This window comes from Leptinotarsa decemlineata, unplaced genomic scaffold, assembly GCF_025532065.1.
Source record: "Leptinotarsa decemlineata unplaced genomic scaffold, Ldec_3_MD MMD2_tig00000010_RagTag_RagTag, whole genome shotgun sequence".
NCBI lineage: Eukaryota > Metazoa > Arthropoda > Insecta > Coleoptera > Chrysomelidae > Leptinotarsa > Leptinotarsa decemlineata.
In genome coordinates, this window is record NW_027412538.1 from 7,192,409 (window position 1) to 7,212,216 (window position 19,808).

General features: G+C 34.0%; 1 protein-coding gene across 10 annotated transcripts in view; it reads right to left on the minus strand.

The window, feature by feature from the left end:
• Positions 1-19,808, minus strand: part of enc (R3H domain containing protein encore) — a 97,921-nt gene that overhangs the window by 23,680 nt on the left and 54,433 nt on the right. For 7 of the 10 annotated variants that reach the window (XR_012464576.1, XR_012464577.1, XR_012464572.1 and 4 more), the window contains 7 exons: positions 17,570-17,950; positions 11,827-12,127; positions 11,299-11,440; positions 10,951-11,196; positions 10,718-10,826; positions 7,452-7,610; positions 4,239-4,389 (listed from right to left, as the gene is read on the minus strand). Coding sequence is in view for 1 of the 10 variants with exons in the window: in XM_074171303.1 (XP_074027404.1) it covers positions 4,239-4,389; positions 7,452-7,610; positions 10,718-10,826; positions 10,951-11,196; positions 11,299-11,440; positions 11,827-12,127; positions 17,570-17,950 (1,489 nt within the window). In the remaining 9 variants the exon portion in view is untranslated. The remainder of the gene's footprint in view (positions 1-4,238; positions 4,390-7,451; positions 7,611-10,717; positions 10,827-10,950; positions 11,197-11,298; positions 11,441-11,826; positions 12,128-17,569; positions 17,951-19,808) is intronic. The other 3 variants (XR_012464578.1, XR_012464579.1, XR_012464580.1) reach the window with 2 other exon arrangements.

Below are 19,808 nucleotides of genomic sequence, written 5' to 3' on the forward strand. Positions count from 1 at the left end.
ACCATCCCAAAAATCACTCAGAAAATTCTAATAATTTTTCTGTACCTCACATCTGTACTGTAATTCTCCAAGCTGTGAAAAGTATGAATTGTTTCATCATCAAAAAAGTATTGACAATAATAATAACAATAATAAAGGTATTTTATTAATTTTCAGTTATATTCATACATGTGAACTAAAAAAAAGTAAATGGGCGAGATTCAGTAAGGCAATCGTCACTGGAAGGTGCAGACCAACATCTGTTCTTCCACCTAACCCAAAACAGACTACTAAATGGCAAATCAGAACAGTCACAAAAAAAACATTGATAACTTTCAAATGCACCTACGTTACAAGGAATATAAACATTGCCATCACTAAATTAATGAATCTCGGTTCGAATTGAAGATAAAGATTAGTCAAAGAAACATACATAATTTTTTTAAACATTGTAAGTGCTAAATTAATAATTCTCCAATCGAACTAAAGATGAAGAGTGGGAAAAATTACCAGAATTTAAAAAATAAAAATAGAACTTACTATCTATCGAGAAATCTGATATGCGTCCAGAAAGTCGATAACAAGAGTTCTTTCAACTATGGTGTTATTTTATTCATACACTTGGTGATGTGATAGGAAAATGAACTTCTGTAAAATTCTGTGTGAAACATTGGGGGAGTAAGCAAACTTTTTCGTCTAATGTTAACATTATGTACACAAATTCAATTTCTAATATTTAGTAGTTATCCCGTTCAGTATGTTACCAATGGTACTATGCACACATCCCCTCATCACGATGCAAAAAAAAACTACAGTAGTTTTGCATGAAGCTATGGAGGTAATATTTAAAAAAACAGGACTACTTCATCTATGGAATTATACAAAACGAATAATAATATGACTTTGAATTATACGAATGTAGGCTTGCCATGGTCTTCTTTCGTTACAATCTCCAAACGTTATCAGTTGACATGTCAAGAAAAGTACTTTGACCATGCTACTGAAGACGACTGCCGCAGTTGCAGTTGAAACGTTTGAAGATTATACCCAAAGGCTTTCGGAAACAAAGATCAACAGGCGACCTTCTATCGTATGTCACCCATATTTGGAATAACGCTGTTGCGTTATGTTGATATTCCCAAGGTCTTTGACCGTGTGTGGCATAAGGGTTTGCTGGCCAAACTTCAATGCTGTGGCTTGTCCGATCATTTTTGTGTATGGTTCTTCAGCGTCCTGAAAGATCGTTCCCTGCAAGTGGCTGTCGAAAGATATTTCTCGAATACTCACCACCATCAACACTGGTGTTCCTCAGAGATCCATATTGTCTCCAACCCTCTTTTTATTGTATATCAACGACTCATTGGAAAAAAACAAGAATCCAATATATTGCTTTGCTGAACACAGCACACTTGTCATTCCATTTGGATTCTAGGACATCGGCTACAAAGACACATTTTCACCAGCAGCAGGAGGTTGCATATCTTAATGAGGATCTAGAAGTGATTTCGAATTGGGGTGAAAATAACCAGGTTCCATTTAATGGCACAAAAATCCAGGCATCGGTTTTTTCCAAATAGATGAATGTGTCCGAACCGGATATAATAATGTCAGGTCAGACAATTCCGCTTTCTGCTTCGATAAGTTTGTTGAGTTTAAAATGGACACCAATATGTCTTGGCACAATCACGTCGTTGGAATTGCAAATGTTGTTTCTTACAAGCTTGAAAAACTGTTCCGAACCAGAAAATTGTACACACCTCAGCAACTTTTGATGCTTTATAAAGCTCAGATGAGATCTTCTTTGGAGTATTTTTCTCATGTATAGAACTCTGCCCCCGCCCTGATTCTGGATTCCATCCAGAAAAGAGCCATCCGTCTGAATGGAGACGCGACTATTACGTGCAACATTGATAGCCTGGAACATCGAAGAAAGGTCTTCCACAGATACTTTCACGGGAAGTGTTCAAGTGACTTGGCACATTTGATTCATCAAAGAGCGGTACATATCAGAAATACGCGACGAACTGTGGCTGCTCATCGTTTTGAGATTCAACTTAGTACACCTCGAACTTCACTGTTTAAGAATTCTTTCATCTGGAAAACTTCGTTTATGTGGAATAAACGTCTTGAGAACGTTTTTACAAGTGAATGTAATCTCCTTAAGGATTTTCCTGTAGTACTTGTGTTTTGTTGTTAAAAAAAAGACCACGGCAAAACCCGGAAACCAAACGAAACCTGATTTTGAATTATTCAATACTTTTCAAAAAAGATATATTCCTGTATAAATTGTCTAAAAATCTCCTGAGAAGTTATATTCGATTATTAAAGAATTCTAAATTTATTGATCATATTACAAAAAGTTCCAGAAATTTTCATCTTGATGTACTACATACTACCAAAGGAAAGAATAATCCGATTTCAATTTCTTTTGAAATTTTCAATAAATTGCCTGAAAAAAAATCTAAAACTATGATGTTCAATGATGATCATCAAATTAAAATTATTTAAATGTCATATTTGCTCATTATCGACAGTTTTTATTAATTTTCATCCACTTCCTTTCACGAGCATAATTCTGCCTGAAAGTTTTATACGGAATAAAAAAAACTGATGTGGATATCTTCAATGACTCACTCTTCATCTGTCCTTCAATTATAATATATGTAATTAGGGCCTAGGTCGACCCTATGGATAAACACATGAATTTGTTGACCTATGTAACACTATAAACAAATTAATTTTTCAATGAAAACTGGCATGGCATTATGAAATATTTGGCAACGAACCCATTATACAAACAGAAGTGTAGAAAGCAGCAAAAAGATTCCCCATCTTGTATTTGAATTACACAAAACTACTGCCAATACAAATAATGGTGAATGATCGATAACACAATATCTGAATGAATAATTAATTATGTTTTATTAAATTCAAAATTATACTGAATTGAATTGGTTGAAGGAAGGCAGAGTTTTGATTATAAATTCGAAAAATGCATGTGTTGTTATTTATAGCATATGCCAATTGTTTGATTCCAGATAAGCAGTCAACATTTCCTCCCAATAAAAAAGTGTTCACCATTCATTAACAAATGAACGTACGGCAATAAACAGCCTAAGAAATTCAAAAAAATAGTCAAAAATTAGTAATTCAACTATAAAATAATATTAGCGATCCGACCTGGCATTCGACGTCTAGATTTTTTTGCCATGAAGAGGGTTGGCTTTTTTACTGAAGGACATACTTTTGAAGATATAAGGATAATTTTTTTGACTTATAGAAATTTCTAGAACATTCGAAGGTGTTCGAACGCATTCTACAATTCTAGAGTGTCGTTTGAGAATAGTCTGGTAAGTTCAGGAAAATCCTGAACATTCTGTGTTCATTGTGGAACGATCAAGAAGAAGGTTCCCTTTTTCACCAGAAAGGCTTGCTTTTGAAGATAACATCGTAATTTCTGGAAAAAAAGCATTATGGCTGTCTACTTTTCCATTTTCAAAAAAAAAATGTGGAAAACTTCCAAAGAAAGAAATTGACTGCAAAATAAACTCTTTTTAGAAAACATGTGAAGGTCACGCGTAGAAGTTTCTATCAGATTAAAAATGCCCTCTCAAATCAACTTCCAAATGAAAGAAAATTCACTTTCAAAACAATTGCTTTCAAATGAACATGGAAATAAACAAAAATCAGTTTTTCCTACACACTAAATACTCCAAACATTCATTATGAAATTGAAACTAATATCATTCATCGGAACGCTACACAACATAATATATGATAGATTATAGACATTTCCGAAAAATGTTCCCTTTTTAATTTAAACATCATCATATTCCAACCAAATCATACTAAACATTAATAAGTTATACACATAAACCTTTATCGTCGTTTTTAACATTGACTTATACCAATAATGAGCTCCATTTGGTTACGTATTTGGCCCCTTTTGTTTGATACAGTCTATTTATCAAACTATTAGTTGTGTTGTTCAAGGTTCAATACAAAACAATCACATATTTTATATGTTGACTGACATTGTTACCTTAGTTTACTTCGTCGTGTCTTTTCTCTATTGTAAATTTATTGAAACAGAAATTGTTAAATAGAAACATCAGGTTTGTATCGCAGTGAGCAACTGCTTTCATTTAATTCATTTCATCATGATCAATTTAAACTGAAATGATTAAAGTTCAACTGACGTTCCAAGTGAAAATTGGAATGGAATTGAAGACAAAAATTAATTATAGTTAACAACATACCCTGCTTTGTGAGTAGTCTAGGTCCAGCACTGTGTGTCGACATTACGCTATCACCCCTGCTGAGAACTGAAATAGTGCCTCCATATCCACCAAAACTGAAACTCTTTGATACACATGGTCTGGTCGCCTCACCAGGCTCTTCCGAGTGTCCCTAAAAGGAAATTAATTGCTTTTTAGTTTCCAGTTGATGTGTGACAAAGTTCCATAATGAACAAAAAAATTTGAGAGGGTCACTCTTGAAATTAGTCTGAAAAGCGTGATTCATTTTCAAGTAAACAAATTTGCTTCCATAGGGTTAAAAAAATTGTAAATCTGAGTAAATTATTTCAAAAAATAAAACTATTCTAGATAGGTAAGTAAAAAAAATGTGAACTTTTCTGTGTTATGGCTAGTTTTACGTATTCTTTCAAATGCAGGTTTATCCGATATTTCGTCTACAACTGCGGTAAATAATATCAAAGGCTGTCAGTTCCTCTGAATGTCGAAGCATTGGAATACTGAACAAAAGACCCACAGTGTCACTATTTTGTGGGTTTGAAGGCTGTGGATTTTTGGAATTTCTTTTCACTGGCGCTAGTGGCTAGCTTCTTTACAGTTTTATACATTCTGAGTAATCTCCGATGACTAGATATTCCGACTGCATAAGGGGAATTTATGTTGACTCAGGTTGTTTGGTGTGCTAATACCTGTATCTGTATTAGGTATTCAGGAAAAAATTACAAAACTTGACGACCCGGCCGCAAAACCCTTGGCCATTTTAACAGACCCACAGTTGTAGGATACTCCTACTTATCGTTAACTTACTGCCGCTCGAAGGGTGAAGTGACTCAGTATTTAGTAAATATTAAATCCATAAAAAAATCGCTAAAATATCATAAATCTGCAATGCAACGTGCAGCTATCGAGGGTACCTACATAGTACAAAAAATAATGTTTTAGTCATTTGTATTTACAGATGAAAGAAGTTGAATGCCTTTTGTTGAGATGTAGCAGGGTATGTCAAAATATTCTCACCTCTAGGCGACAATTTCGCTTGTGTTCAGAGAGTCGGGTACTGACACTGGTTTCAATGAAGCTACAAGGGATTCGGTTTATCCTCGGTGTTATTAGAGGCCCTTTGGGAGGTTAGAACCTCAAAATGAGCAGAAGTGAAACCATATTGTTGACCGCACAGTGAATTTCATTTTTTTCATAGTTGAACTCTTTTAACACAGAAAACGGCCCAGACGAAGGTCTCTGGCTTACAGAGACAGGCTTGTCTGGTCATCAGTGGTGCCATCAGTACCACACCGTCAGCAGCCATAGAGATCCTTCTAGATCTACCTCCTCTTCACAGTTTTCTGGAGAGAGATGCTAGATGGACTGCATACAGACTTGTGCACATTGCCAATTGCACAAATCAATTTAGTGCAGAGTGCAACAGGCTGTTGGTTGATACTGGAAGTCACAGCATTATGGAAATGACCTCTGACTTTATGCCTCTAACTGTCAACTGCGAACCGCCTTATAAGGTACTGTTCCCGAGTAGAGAGGACTGGATCCTCCGGGAGAAGGAAATATCAAGAGCAGATAGTTGTTGGTTCATAGATGGATCAAAAACACCTTCCGGTTCTGGTGCAGGTGTTTTCAGTCACAGACCCAGGACAGAGATATCAACCTGCCTAGGAACCTAGGCGACTGTATTTCAAGCGGAAATTTACGCTATTGAAATGTGTGCGGAGAGATTAGAAGAATCCAACCTCATACACAAGTCAATAAAAATATTTTTGGACAGTCAAGCGGCGTTGGAAGCTCTTGGCTCCTACCGAGCAACAACGTCTAAATTGGTAGCAAATTGCCAAAAACGACCCTCCTCGATAGGAAGACTTAACAGATAGTCTCTGGTCTGGATTCCTGGTCATACTGGCCTGGAAGGCAATGAGGCTGCTGATTCCCTTGCAAAGAAGGAAGCTGCAAGCAGCTTCATCGGACCAGAACCTGTCATTGGCATCACTTTAGGCTTTGCCAAACAAACATTGAACACCTGGATGGCAAGAAGATTTATAGACTTCAGGATTGGCTCACTCCAAGGCGTTTATTCACCCCTTCGAAGCTTGATACCAAACAGTTGTTGGACTACAGTAGGGATGAACTACGATGTCTAACAGGCCTTCTTACAGGTCACTGTCATTCCAATCATCATATGCAGAGACTTGGACTGTCTGAAGACAGTGTGTGTCGCCTCTGTTTGGAAAATGATGAAACAACAAAGCACATACTTTGTGCCTGCCCCGCTGGGGCCGAAACAGGTTTTTAGAGTTCGGCAGAGCCGTACTCTTACCATCTGACCTGAAAAACCACACACCATACAAACTAATCGGCTTTGTTGAGAAACTGGGTTTATTTTGTCGAGTGTGAATAGGAATTCATAATGGAATGGATGTACTAGTGACTATAACATTGGGTCCATAGAGTGTACAGAAAACCCACGCATAAACAAATATTTGAATAAAAACTCGAACCATCAACCATGCCAAAAAAAGGGTACTTGAGAAGTTAACTGGTACTTAATTAGTTCGACGCATCTTTGAATCCAAGAGTGTCTCCAAGAAACTCAAATTATCTGAAAATGCCAGCAAAGGGAAGCAGAAATCGAGCGAGCAGTACGGTCCAGAAACGAGAACATTAAGGTAACTCCATTCAGGCATATCAATGGAAAAGCTTTCCTGCGTATGATAAGCATATCAGACCGGATTGATGTAATTCTGGACACACAAGCTAACAAAATTAAGTCTAAAAATCCCTGAGGACATTTAGTAATATCAGAGGCATATCAAACCCCTCTAACTGTGAATTGTAATGTACCTGACTCTCTCACAAATCGTCGCCCGGGGCATATGTATAGTAACAGAAAAGAAAAGGGATTTAACATAAATACAGTCTGGATACCTGCCCTAAACTACGAACATATCAGATCATTTGAAGCAATCAATAGAAACGACGCCACGCACATCACCAATGGATGACAACTCGTCTGTTGCCTCATTGCGTACGAGAATGTGTACCGCAGTTGTAAACGAACGTCAGGCGTAAAATACTGCATATCATGACAAAAAAAATCGAAAAATACCTCTGACACAATTATGTACGGCCGCAAAAGTTTACATTCTGACTATACAAAAAAAACAAAAAAAAAACAAAATCGTCACAACCATTCCTTTCAGATACACTTACTTTGATCAATTTTCCCGTTTGCCGTCGATGAATTTCCGGTGGTTGCAGTCTGAATCGTGAGGAGCAATCGCTCTCAGTACTCGACCAAGGCATTTCGGACCAACCGAAATCCTCCGAAGATCCGTCCTGCATCTGCCATAAAAACCACCACTTATCGACCTTGTTGAATCAAAATTCAGCGTTCATAATACTGCTAAATAGCATTTTTCACAATGGCACAACGGAATTTAACAGCAGAAACACTATTTATTAATTTATGTCGTTGACGAGAATGGAACATATGTGCTGACTGAGCTGATTTATTATTCTCTTTATCATCAAATTATTGGTTTTTACTTTTGAGTCTAGCGCACTGCACTGCTAAGGTGGTAAACCAGTGTTCTGTGTAAGTTGAATTGATAACTCCCTGAGCCATCTTTGGAGCATTATGGCTGTTTGCAGCACTATCAGAAATTTAATTTAGCTAAATGAACTCTGAATATTTTTCCGAAACTGAATACTTCCATATTTGATTATCTAATTTAACTGAATATGCCCCTAGACAGAATTAGAAAATGATTCGATCAGCACATTTCATTCAAGTTTAAACAGTATAAAGTAAAAGGGTATTGAAGATAGGAATGTGTGACAAAATTTGTAATTATAATTATATAGATATATGGATTGGTAGAAAAGGAATATGATTTGTAATGAATATGTCTTGTATAAGAACTGATCATAGCATTGTTCTGGAGAGTTTTTCTACAACTTTTAATACTACTATCACTAAGTATAGTCTATCCATTCCCAATTGGAACGGCCATAAAAATAAGAGCACTACGAGGGATGTTCATAATCACTGCTCGACAAATGGGAAATGTATATACTACCAGTGCTTTTATGTTCAAAGCGTCCCTAGTACGGTCATAAACATTTCTGGCCTGTGGCCCCTAGTCGCCCAGATAGTTAGTAAACGTGCTATCAAATGTAGTTGAGGAATAAAGGCTCGGCTAGCTGGACTGGCTGAATACTAATTATTTGTCCGTTTCACAATATTTCTTTATCAATGCCGTGTGTTCGTGGGGTTAGGTGAGGTAGTGAGTGGTTTCGCAAACCGATTTTTGAAAACTTTTTTTTAGAGATCAATTACCCTAACACCAAACTGATATTTTTGCACTCGACGCGCGTTTCGCTAACAAGGTTAGCTTCTTCAGGAGAAGCAAATTGATACTGAATCTAAAGACAAGGGTTAGCTGTTTATATACCTAAAGTTTTTTGGTCCGATGTGGACTTTGTTTGTTAAATGATGATTATCCTAATTGATTTTTCGGTAATTAATTAGTGGAACCATTACCTGCAAATTAATTTGTCAACAATAGGTTAAAAAGTGATAATCATAATACAAGAAATAGAGACAACCTGCTGATTCCACAACATAAATTAGCAAGTAGTAGTCGCAATTATCTAGGAATGAGACTGTTCAATAAATTAACTATTGAAATGAAAGATACACACCTGGAAATATTCAAAAAGAAACTGAAGAGTATTCTGTTGAGGAAAGCCTACTACGAAGTAAATTATTTCGAATTGTCCTAAGTTAATTTGAATTACAATTCCTGTTATTTTTCATTCTTTTGGTTACATTTGTTTCAAATTATTACATAATACTCCTAACTTTTATTTATAAATATGACTTACATATTTGTTAATAATATATATGGACCTTAATATGTTTATGTTTCACTTTTAAATTTTGTTTCATATGTCATGTGTTAGTAATCATGTTGTAATTTTACAATGTAAATAATTTATAATTTACAATTTTATGTATGTCATATATGTGTATTTTATGTGACTTGTCCAGACACCATGGTGTACTTGTGACCAATAAAACAAATAAATAAATAAAATAAATAAATTACTTGACTATCCCGATTACAATTACAAATTTTTAGAAACTCTACGAGGTGTCTTATCGTCTTGTGGTTTCAAATATAAAAAATTGAACAATCGGATGGTCATAATGGAATCGACACGCATTGTTCAACTCCGACAAGATTATTTAAGGCGAATGAAAAACTACCGAGAATCCAGCAGACATATAATTTACCTCGACGAAACTTGGTTTGATACCCATGATGTTGTCACCCATGATTTCATGCGAAATCATGTCATGGAAATACCCGAAAAGATTCCAACGAAAAAGGTATTACTGGCGACCATAAAACAACGTATTTTCAAAAAAGAGTATATTATTGATTCGATGTGTGAAACACGTGGTCATATTCTCTTATGTTTGCCTCCATACTATTGTGTGTTCAATCCAATTGAAATGGTTTGGGCCACAATGAAAGAAAGCTTGCGGAAATGTAATCAGTCACCGACTTTGAATGCTGTGGTGCTTGACAATATGAGGCGAGTGGTGAATGAAGTAGGCAATAGTGATGTGTGGAAGAACTGTGTGGCCCACGTTATAAAAGAAGAGAACAAATATTATGTGCAAAGTTCCATAAATCCGATCGTTATTCAACCCGATGATGATTACACCTCATGCGAATATAGAGAAGAAACATTTTGATTTTTCTAGCAATTTTGTTGGCCTCTATTATTTTGTAAATATATGTTTGACGAGAATTCGGTGTGATTATTTGTGTTTTCATTGTATTTTAGAGTTTTCGACTCGGAAATCAACTACCTTAAATTTCGAAGTTTTTCATAATCACCCATGGTGGAAAAATTCAGTTGAGATAAATTTTTCATGGGGTGATCAATTGCTATGATTGTAAGAATAAGTAACTGAAAAACTACCACTGAAAAATAATATGCCGACGCCTATGTCGAGGCGGGAATTCCTTCTCTGTGCTGTTCCAATTGGTATTGGAAATAACATAGTTGTTTAGTCTATGACTTTATTTGAACTTTCGTTGTGGTGTGGGAAAATTGTTTTATATAAATGTATTTTGAGCTAGAGGTTGCAATTCTACCTGTCAAGCAAATATCGTAACTTGTAGAGTCGGATCACATATTGAAAGGTACAACCTTCCTAATTCTTAGCTAGCGCAAGTTTCAACTTTTAAAGGTTACATTACATAGGGGAACATTATCTATTGAACTATTTAATGTAAAAACCTACTCACATGTTTGTGATTGCATCATTCTACATTATATCTGTATACAGTATATATCATCAACATAACTTGAAAATTTGAGTTACTTACTATAATCATTATTTTAATTATCAAGCCATTCAGAAAGTAGAAAGCAATAATAATCGGTGAAACACAAACCTCTCTGTTGAATATTCTCCTTCTAGCTTTCTCGTATTCCTCCTCTCGCTCTTCAAAGCTCTTACTTCTTCTACTTTCTAAGCTAAAACATCTATCGGGTGACTTGAAACTACAAATAAAAAACAATTACAAAACTAGCCAAAAACTAGAATAAAATCTTTTGAACCTTGTTCTACAATATATTTACTAGCAAATATAAATAGGTATATTAATAATTCAAGTGAAGTTCTCACCAATAATCTTCTATGCTACTGGAATCTCTTTTGAGGATGGACCGTCTTGGTTCCTCACTGAATATGATATCCTCCTTGACATGATCCTTGAATTCTACCTCAGGTATCCTTGTACATTTCGTTTTATTGACTATTACTGATTTACCAGTTGGTTCGATATTGTGTTCCATGCCAAAGTAGGCTGCACATCGGTGGACCAACATCCTCTGGTAAGAGGACATAGGAGGAAATTTAAAGTGTGTTTTACTGAAAATCGAAAATACATTTCAATGTTATATTGAATCTATCTGGAAAACTGAAGTTTCTATCTCAATTTTAACCCAAATATTAAACCGTTTTCTTACTTACCATCTATCTTTGGCAAGATTGACTAGTTCCTGTTCTATACGAAGCATCAGCGCTCTATCTTTAGCATTTCTATTGAGAGTATCAGGTATGAATTTTTCCAGATCAACTCCTGTTGTGTCTGTATATTGCTCAGAACTACTATCTGCAAACAAATAATAAAAAAATATGAAGAAATGTCTTCATTAGCAAAAACAAAATGAAGTTTTTGTGTAGAAAACTGAACTTATTCGGAAAATTTTGTAGCATTTCATTGAAACTAATGTTGCAAATATCTACAGTTATAAACAGACATTGACAATCAATAAAAAAACAGACTTTATTATTATATTTATATGTCTATTAGTTTGTATATGTTGTGATAATAAGCCAAATTGTCTAAAATGAAAAAAAAACAGAAATGTTTATTTATTATAGTTGGAAAAAGGTTACTACACCACTTTCAAGGTAGTAGTAGAAATGGTAGCAGCAATAGTAGAAAAACAAGTTTTAATATACTTTATTAGCAAGTTATTAGAAAGAATGTCTTACCTCTAGATAAGCATGGCGAATTCGATAAACTTTCAAAACTACCCTGCGAAGAACTTTGTTGACGTAACTTTCCCCTTGAACTGGTCCTAGACACAGACAACATATTAGGGCTGCCCAAAACGTTATTGTTGATGTTCATAAGGTTATTGTTGATGTTTCTCTCCTGATTCTTGACACACTTCGGACAGTTTTGGTTTTGGCATTCACATACGCATTTCTTCTTAACACTATGACTAGTTTGTTTGGAGGTTTCCGAGTGTCGGCCACCGTTCAGCTTGTTCACAAAATTTGGGCTCGAGATCTGAGGAATGAAAAAAGTTTATAGATCTTGAAGAGAGCTACACCTCTTCAAAATTTCATTCAATATAAAACTAGAAATTTCGACGTTGATTATAGTACGATTTTCGGGATATTTCAACCTCAATTTCAACTCAATGATATCCTTCACAATATAGATCAAACTCAAGATCTTTCTCTTGAAGATGATCACTTGGTGATCGAAACACGTGTCGAGGTTGCCAACAATAAAACGGTGTTGAGAAAAAGCAGATTTTTTAAACAGATTTAAACAGATTTTGTCGAAACGAGTCTTATTATTGAATTTTTATCAGAGGAAACATAGGTATTGATGATTCACTCAAGTTTTTGGAAAACTTATCTGCGAAACATCAATATCGAAATTATTTCCTTTGAAGATGGTCAAGATATAATGTATTTTGAGTTACTCGGGCAAAACATTTTGGTGCTTATATTTGTAAATAGTATTAACAATGTCGATATTATCTTTTCCTGAAAAGTATTGAATAATGTTCTTAGTATACTACAAAAAAGACACATTGAATATAAAATCTAACAGTGTAAAATCTCTAAACGTGTACATAATGTAAAACATATAAAACGTAAAAATTTAAATGTGTAAACGTATAAAAATATGAATGTCTCAATATAAAATACAAACTCGTCTTAAATTAAAAGTATTCAAAATGCTAGGTAGGGATGAAAAATATATATAAAAATTGAAACATTAATTCAGTAGAATTTGTTTATAGTAATGTTATATTTTCATTTTTGGGCCATTTGATCACTGAAATTTTGAAAAACTTAAACACATATTCCGTTTTTATAGGATCTGGAGCAAGATTGAATAATTTGGGTCCAATGTATGTAATTGATCTTTGTCCAATAGCTTTGTTCATTTACCCGTCGGGTTTCATATCCATGTTTATGATTTTTGAACTTATTTCTGTTGTGAAATATAAATAATAATAATTGTTTGAAATAAAGATATCTTATACTCATCATATCACAATATTGGAATATTTGTACCGATGAGAAACGAAAATTTAAATTACAGATAATTTTGAGAAATCGTTTCTGTAGTACCATAAGCGGTTGTACAGTTGTACTATAGACCCCACCCCATCCTAGATTTCCATACATTAAGAGTGACTGAACTAACGAAAATTATATATACTGCGCAAATCATTGATACTCAGTATATTTTTAAGTGTTCGAAAAACATACAAAAGGGCTCTGAGTATTTTACAAAAATAGTCTATATGTATTTTCCAATTAAGATTATGGTCAATGTGTATTCCAAGATATTTCACTGAACTGGATTTTTTCAAAGTTATGTTCTTATTTCTGCTAGTTAAATAAATATTGAGAATATTGATGTTTTGTGCATTGGGAAAATCATGACTGTTACTACAAAATGAAATGTAAGATGAATTGAAGGTGTTATATTTTTAGGAGTGATTAATTTTTGGGAAAGAAAGTTTTTAGCTTTCTGCTACTCCATCTGATACAAAAAAAGGGGATGAGAGAATATTCCAAAGAAAGGAAGGAAGTAATCAATTTGAAAATGAGTAACTCTATACATGGATGTGTAGATCATGCAAAGAAGTAACTTTCAGACACAAACTGAAAGAAAGTCCTCCTGAAACAGCTACTTTCATATAAACATTGAATTACACGAAAGAAAAAATTCTTTCGAAACAAATACTTCTATATGAACACTGAATTACACAGAAGATACTTTTCTCTACTCAGTTTGTATTTCAAACATTTGTTGTGGAATAAGAATCAGATATCATTCACATGAGTTCTACTTTGAATGAATGGTAATAAATTGTACTCACATAGGTACAGGTAGCTGTTTCAGGGGGACTTTCTTTCAGTTTGTATCTGAAAGTTACTTCTTTTCATGATCTACACATCTATGTATAGAGTTACTTATTTTCAAATTGATTACTTCCTTCCTTTCTTTGGAATATTCTCTCATCCCCTTTTTTTGTATCAGATGGAGTAATAGAAAGCCAAAAACTTTCTTTCCCAGAAATGTAAGATGTTTTATCAATATTTATTGTCAGTAAACTATCATCAAGCCAATTTACTATAGTGTCAATATCGTTTCTTGTATGAGATACTACATCTTCCCAGGTTGCTCTATCAATTATTAGTACTGTATCATCAGCATATGAGACCACTTTTCCAAAAATATCAATGGATAACATATCATTCAAATATAATATAAATAGGATTGGCTTTAAAACAGTGCCCTGGAGAACTCCGTATTTAATTTCTTATGGGTCGCTCAGTACACCGTCTATTTTAACCATTTGTACTCTTTCATTGAGGTAGTTTCTGATTAGATCATTTGCCAAACCTCTGATACCAAGATTATTTAATTTCGACAGCAATTTTTCATGACTAATGGTATCGAAGGCAGCCAAATCCATAAATACTCTCAGGCATGGTCGTTTTTTATCTAAGTGATCGTATATTTGTGTGACTAAGTTAACTATGGCATCAGAGGTTGATCTTCCATTTTGAAAACCAAATTGGAATTCTGAAATTATATGATGTCTCTCTGTGAAAGTCATTAAACGTTTTTTGAGGATTTTTTTGAATATTTTTGCCAGATTGGATATCACGCCTATTGGACGGTGATTGCTTACTTTGTTTTTTTCGCCCGACTTAAATACAGGTTTAACAATTGTTAAACCTGTTCGAGGGGCATATGCCAGTGACAAAAATAGTGTTCATCAAAATACATAAAGGTTTCGTTATATGTTCAGATAATGTTTCGATAACTTTCACATACATTCCATTATACCCTGGTGCAGTGTTTGTCTTTAGTTCTTTAATTATATTCAATATCTCAACCTCATCACATGGTGTTAGAAAAATAGTATCACCCACAGTATTCACATTTTGAGTTATTACCTCGTGTGCTTCTTGCCTGATTTTTTAAGCCATTTTTTCACCCACGGTTGAGTAATGGTTAACAAATAGATTAGCAATATTGCAGTTCTAGTGTTTGACAGCAGTGCTTACTAAGGTTTGTCTTTTGAGAACATTGAGCCCATAAATAGGTTCGACGTTCACCACTAAAGGTACCTATGGCAGTCAAAAGTGCTGTTTGGTGTTAGTTAACGAATGCTTCGTTTTTGAGTTCTTGTTTCGAGTAGTTGCCTTGCAGTGAAAGTTGCAGTTCGCCGGTCGGTATCTTGAAGCTTTGCAAATACCACCCTCGGGGCCTAGTTTATTTTTTATATTCGAGGACTCAGATTTCTGTCGATCCAATAAATGGAGTTTTCGTATTCACTGACTAGTTTTAAGTTTTTGGTCACTCTATAATCAGTTGATACAGTATAGAAAGCATAATCTATGATTGTTATGAGATTCTCAAACCTCGGGCAATGCAGAACTTTCCATCACCAATCTTCGTTGAGAAAGCAATAATCTTATATGAGTAGAGCTGCCATACTCAGTAACAAGAAGCACAATATTGAGTATTTCACCTTATAACTTACAAGGTTCAAACGGGGTTGTAGTCTGGTTCACATGTACTTTTTTTGTGAAATTTTACAGACGGGTCCAAAAATTACGACCAAGGTGTCATTGGATTCGTATTTTTACCTAGAAAGTTTAAGGAAGGGTCCAAAAAGGCGCTGAAAAAATTTACAACAGTTGTAAACAGTTGAGTGAAAAAAAATGGGGCTTTAGTTTTTTTTGAATATCTCAAAAAATTTTCAAAATTTTAGAAATTTGAAAAAAGATCTGAAAAGATCAATAAATTTGCGTAAAAAAGTCGCGACTCCCGAAACTGTATCTCAATTATTTATAATTTTTACAGAGCCCTGAAAATAGAACCAAAAACGGGTAGTCTGGCTTCCGCGCGCATTCCGTCACTCTGACATAAAAACAAAAAAAATTATTTAAATATATTAAATGCGAATATTAAGGAATAAAAAAATTCATGTAATGTTGGGATACATCAATAAACAATAATCCTCAGTCAAAAAATGTTTATCTCAATTTCAACATTAGTTATGCATTTGTTAATTAATAACTTTTTTTGAATTGAAAGTTAATATAAAAACCCCTATAATTATTAAACTAAAACCCTGGCATTTTTTTCCTTTGGTGAAGTTATTCTTAATAGGCTAAAAAATAGATTACCGTTGCCAAAATAAAAAAATTGATATTTTCTACTTTTTTATTAACAATTGAAAATTATAAATTAAAAAAAAACATATTTTTTAATTTTTTTTTACTGCTGTTGTTAATAAATTTATTATAAACAAATACATTGTTTGTAAGCAATTCGATTTTTTTTTTGCATTATATCAATTGAAAAAAATAATGATTTTTAGAAAAAAAAATGGTTTCCTCAAAAAAATTTCTTTGTTGCTAAAAAATGCGTTTGTTAATTAACAATGGGTTTTTGTGATTTAATATTAAAATTGAGGAACCGTTTTTTTTTAAATCATAAATTCTATTGTTCTTCAAGGTTTTGAGAAAATTGTTTCTGTTCTTTTTTTAATTGTTTATTTAAAAAAAATTGTTATAAACAAATAATAAAATAATATTTTTTTTTCAATACTCCATTCTGTAATTAAAGTAGCTATGTGTTTTTTTTCTATTTTTCATGAAACTGTTAATATTGTGATACCTAGATACTTGTCTTTTTCATCCGCTCCTCCGCTTTTATAATTATAATAACTTTTAAACTATTGCAGATATGACAAATATGCTTCAAGTCTTTTTTGTTAATTATGAATTAATTAACAATTTAAGCCTTTTACTAAAGTTGTAACCCTATTATTTATTTAATTATTGATTGTTATCCATAAACAAAAGAATTTTTTTTAAGTCTTTTCAACATAAAAGTCATATCATGTAACAATAAATCATAAGGATTTCATTACTTGCACTTTTAGTAGTTTTAGGATCAGTAACATTCAATTATAGTTATATTTGTATGGAGTTTAGGAAAATTAAATGAACCTATCAGTCATCACGTTAATTTAATTTTAATGTGTCTACTCATTTACCTTCTTTAAATTTCCTATGCTCACAAATTTTTAAATTACTTTAAAATTCTGGTTTATACCGGTATGCCATATTCTTTTCTTACGCGGAAGCCAGACTATCCGATTTTGGCTCTATTTTCAGGGCTCTGTAAAAATTATAAATAATTGAGATACAGTTTCGGGAGTCGCGACTTTTTTACGCAAATTTATTGATCTTTTCAGATCTTTTTTCATATTTCCAAAATTTTGCTTTTGTAATTTTTTTCAGCGCCTTTTCGGACCTTTCCTTGAACTTTCTAGGTAAAAATACGAATCCAATGACACCTTGGTCGTAATTTTTGGACCCGTCTGTAAAATTTCACAAAGTACATGTGAACCAGACCATTGAGTTACCACATAAGTAATCATAATATTACACTTACCACAAACCCTGAATTATGTCCGTCCTGAGGACAGTCAAGCGGCAGTCTTTCCATAGGCAACACGTTGTCGATGGAAGCGCTGAGGTTGGGAGAACACCTGGAGCTTGGAGACGGCACCAGTGTGGTGGTTGGAGAAAGGCATTGGGGCGACGGGCTTGTGGGGGCGGCAAGGGAAGGGCTCAAGACGACTGCTGGAGCCTGAGGAGGTGAAAACGATGGCGAAGGGATGAGCTGTATGCACGGCGACTGTAATTGTTGGTGCTGCTGCTGTTGCTGCGGTTGGTGATGAATATGGTGGCGATACGGACTAGGTTCCCTAGGCGGAGAAGTTTCTTCGCGCATCGCATGACTTCTGACTAGTACTTTCGATTTGGAATTGTTCTGAGGAAAACGGAAATGAGTCATTTTCGTTAGCATTGCTCAAAACAAATAGGAACTACCGAACAATTCCAAGCGGAAAGAAATGTATGGGTTGAACATGGATTTGAAGAAAGATTGTGGAAGAAACAACAAAAGTGAAGAATGTTTTACTCCTTGAAATGTTTAACACAACTGAAAATTAAATTTAGTTTTGTTTTTATATCCGAGTATATATTTAGTTGACGAAAGCAACAGGAAAGACGTCAATTGCATCGTTTGCATTGACGTCATTCGCGATGCAGCCCCAATATTAATGCCCTTAATTCGTTTCAGAGTGTGCATGCAATCTCTGATAAAATCAAAAGGCAAACGAAGTCAGGAAGTTTGCTTGTTCTGAATACTCAGGGCGTTTCATTTAAATCAGACAGTTTAAGAATACGATGGATTTTTGAAAGTGGTTGAGACCAGTTAAACAAAATATACTTAGTTGAGTTTTCTAAGCGGGTACAAAATATTTATGGGCATATTTTTTGATCAGAAATAAGTAGGTAAGTGAAGTAAATATGGACCTGCATACAAAATGAAATGAAGTAATTTTTCAGGATGCACATTTTGATTGTGATGAATAATTGTCTTAGTATTTCATTCATATATTGTGCGACCATAAAAACAAAACAAAAAAAAAGTTTTATAAAAAGACATACTTTCAGTATTTATTGCTATTATCGTTCTTGAATAGAGTAGGGGTTTTTCTATTCATTGATGGGTCTTTCAATAATGGTTTAATTTTCAAAATCGGACCAGCCATTCTAATGATAAATATATAAATTATAATCAAAACTAACTCCACTTTGTTGCAATAAAATGTATTATTATCTCCACTTCATAACAAAAATAAATATGGGCTAAAAAAACACTTTTGTCTGATTTACTGATTTACGCAATAACTTCCAATATCTCACGTTGGTGTCCCAAGGGGGCCCAAAATCCACGCTTTTATCTTTGAATCTCTCCGATACTCATTCCATCCTTCTCTGCAACGTTTATGTGACACGTATCTCTCTTCCACTCACTAAAGTTACTCTCTGAAACACTTACCAACGACGCACGACTTTGAAGTGTGCCAGAACCTGCTTTGTATCACTTCTGCGGGTGTTCGACAAGGTTCCGATCGGAGGTCGTAAATTCTCCAGAATGGACCTGCTCATATTTGTATATATTCTTCTATAAGGAATGACTCAGAACTCCCCTAGCTATATTACTCCACTATTTTATTTTTATTTATTACGACCATTCTCAAGTGAACTAACTTTACTTGAGAATGATTGACCAAACCGAAACCGGTCGTAATATATAGAAAACTTAGTTAGACATCAAACAAAAGTATTTTCTTCATCATATATGCTCCTACCACGATATGGGTATCAGACAATATCTGAATAATAATTTTCCTAACAGATGGACAAATTGGGGGTTAAATGGTTTCTGACAAGTGAATCAGAAAAAATTTTTTTCAATGCTCTAATGATTTGATTTGTTTTTACACCGTTTCTGGCCGTTCCCAAAAGTGTTTACTCCATACCTTTGAAAGAAAAAATCACCGAAGTTAGCATATTAATACATAATGAGTCTGGAGTAAACTACCTATTAAAAAGTTAATTCATAGAGTGATCCGTTTGAAATACGGTAATATTTATAGAGAAACTGAAAGGTTCACAATACTGAAATGAATGAATTTTGATAGACCGAGATCAATGAAAGCTCATAGGTATATCTCAAATTTGAAAGTAATGTTCCAGACAGTTTCTGAGATATTGAAAAAGTTTGTGTGTACGTCGTGATTTGGTCTTCAGAAAAAAATTAACGTATTGAATCAAAA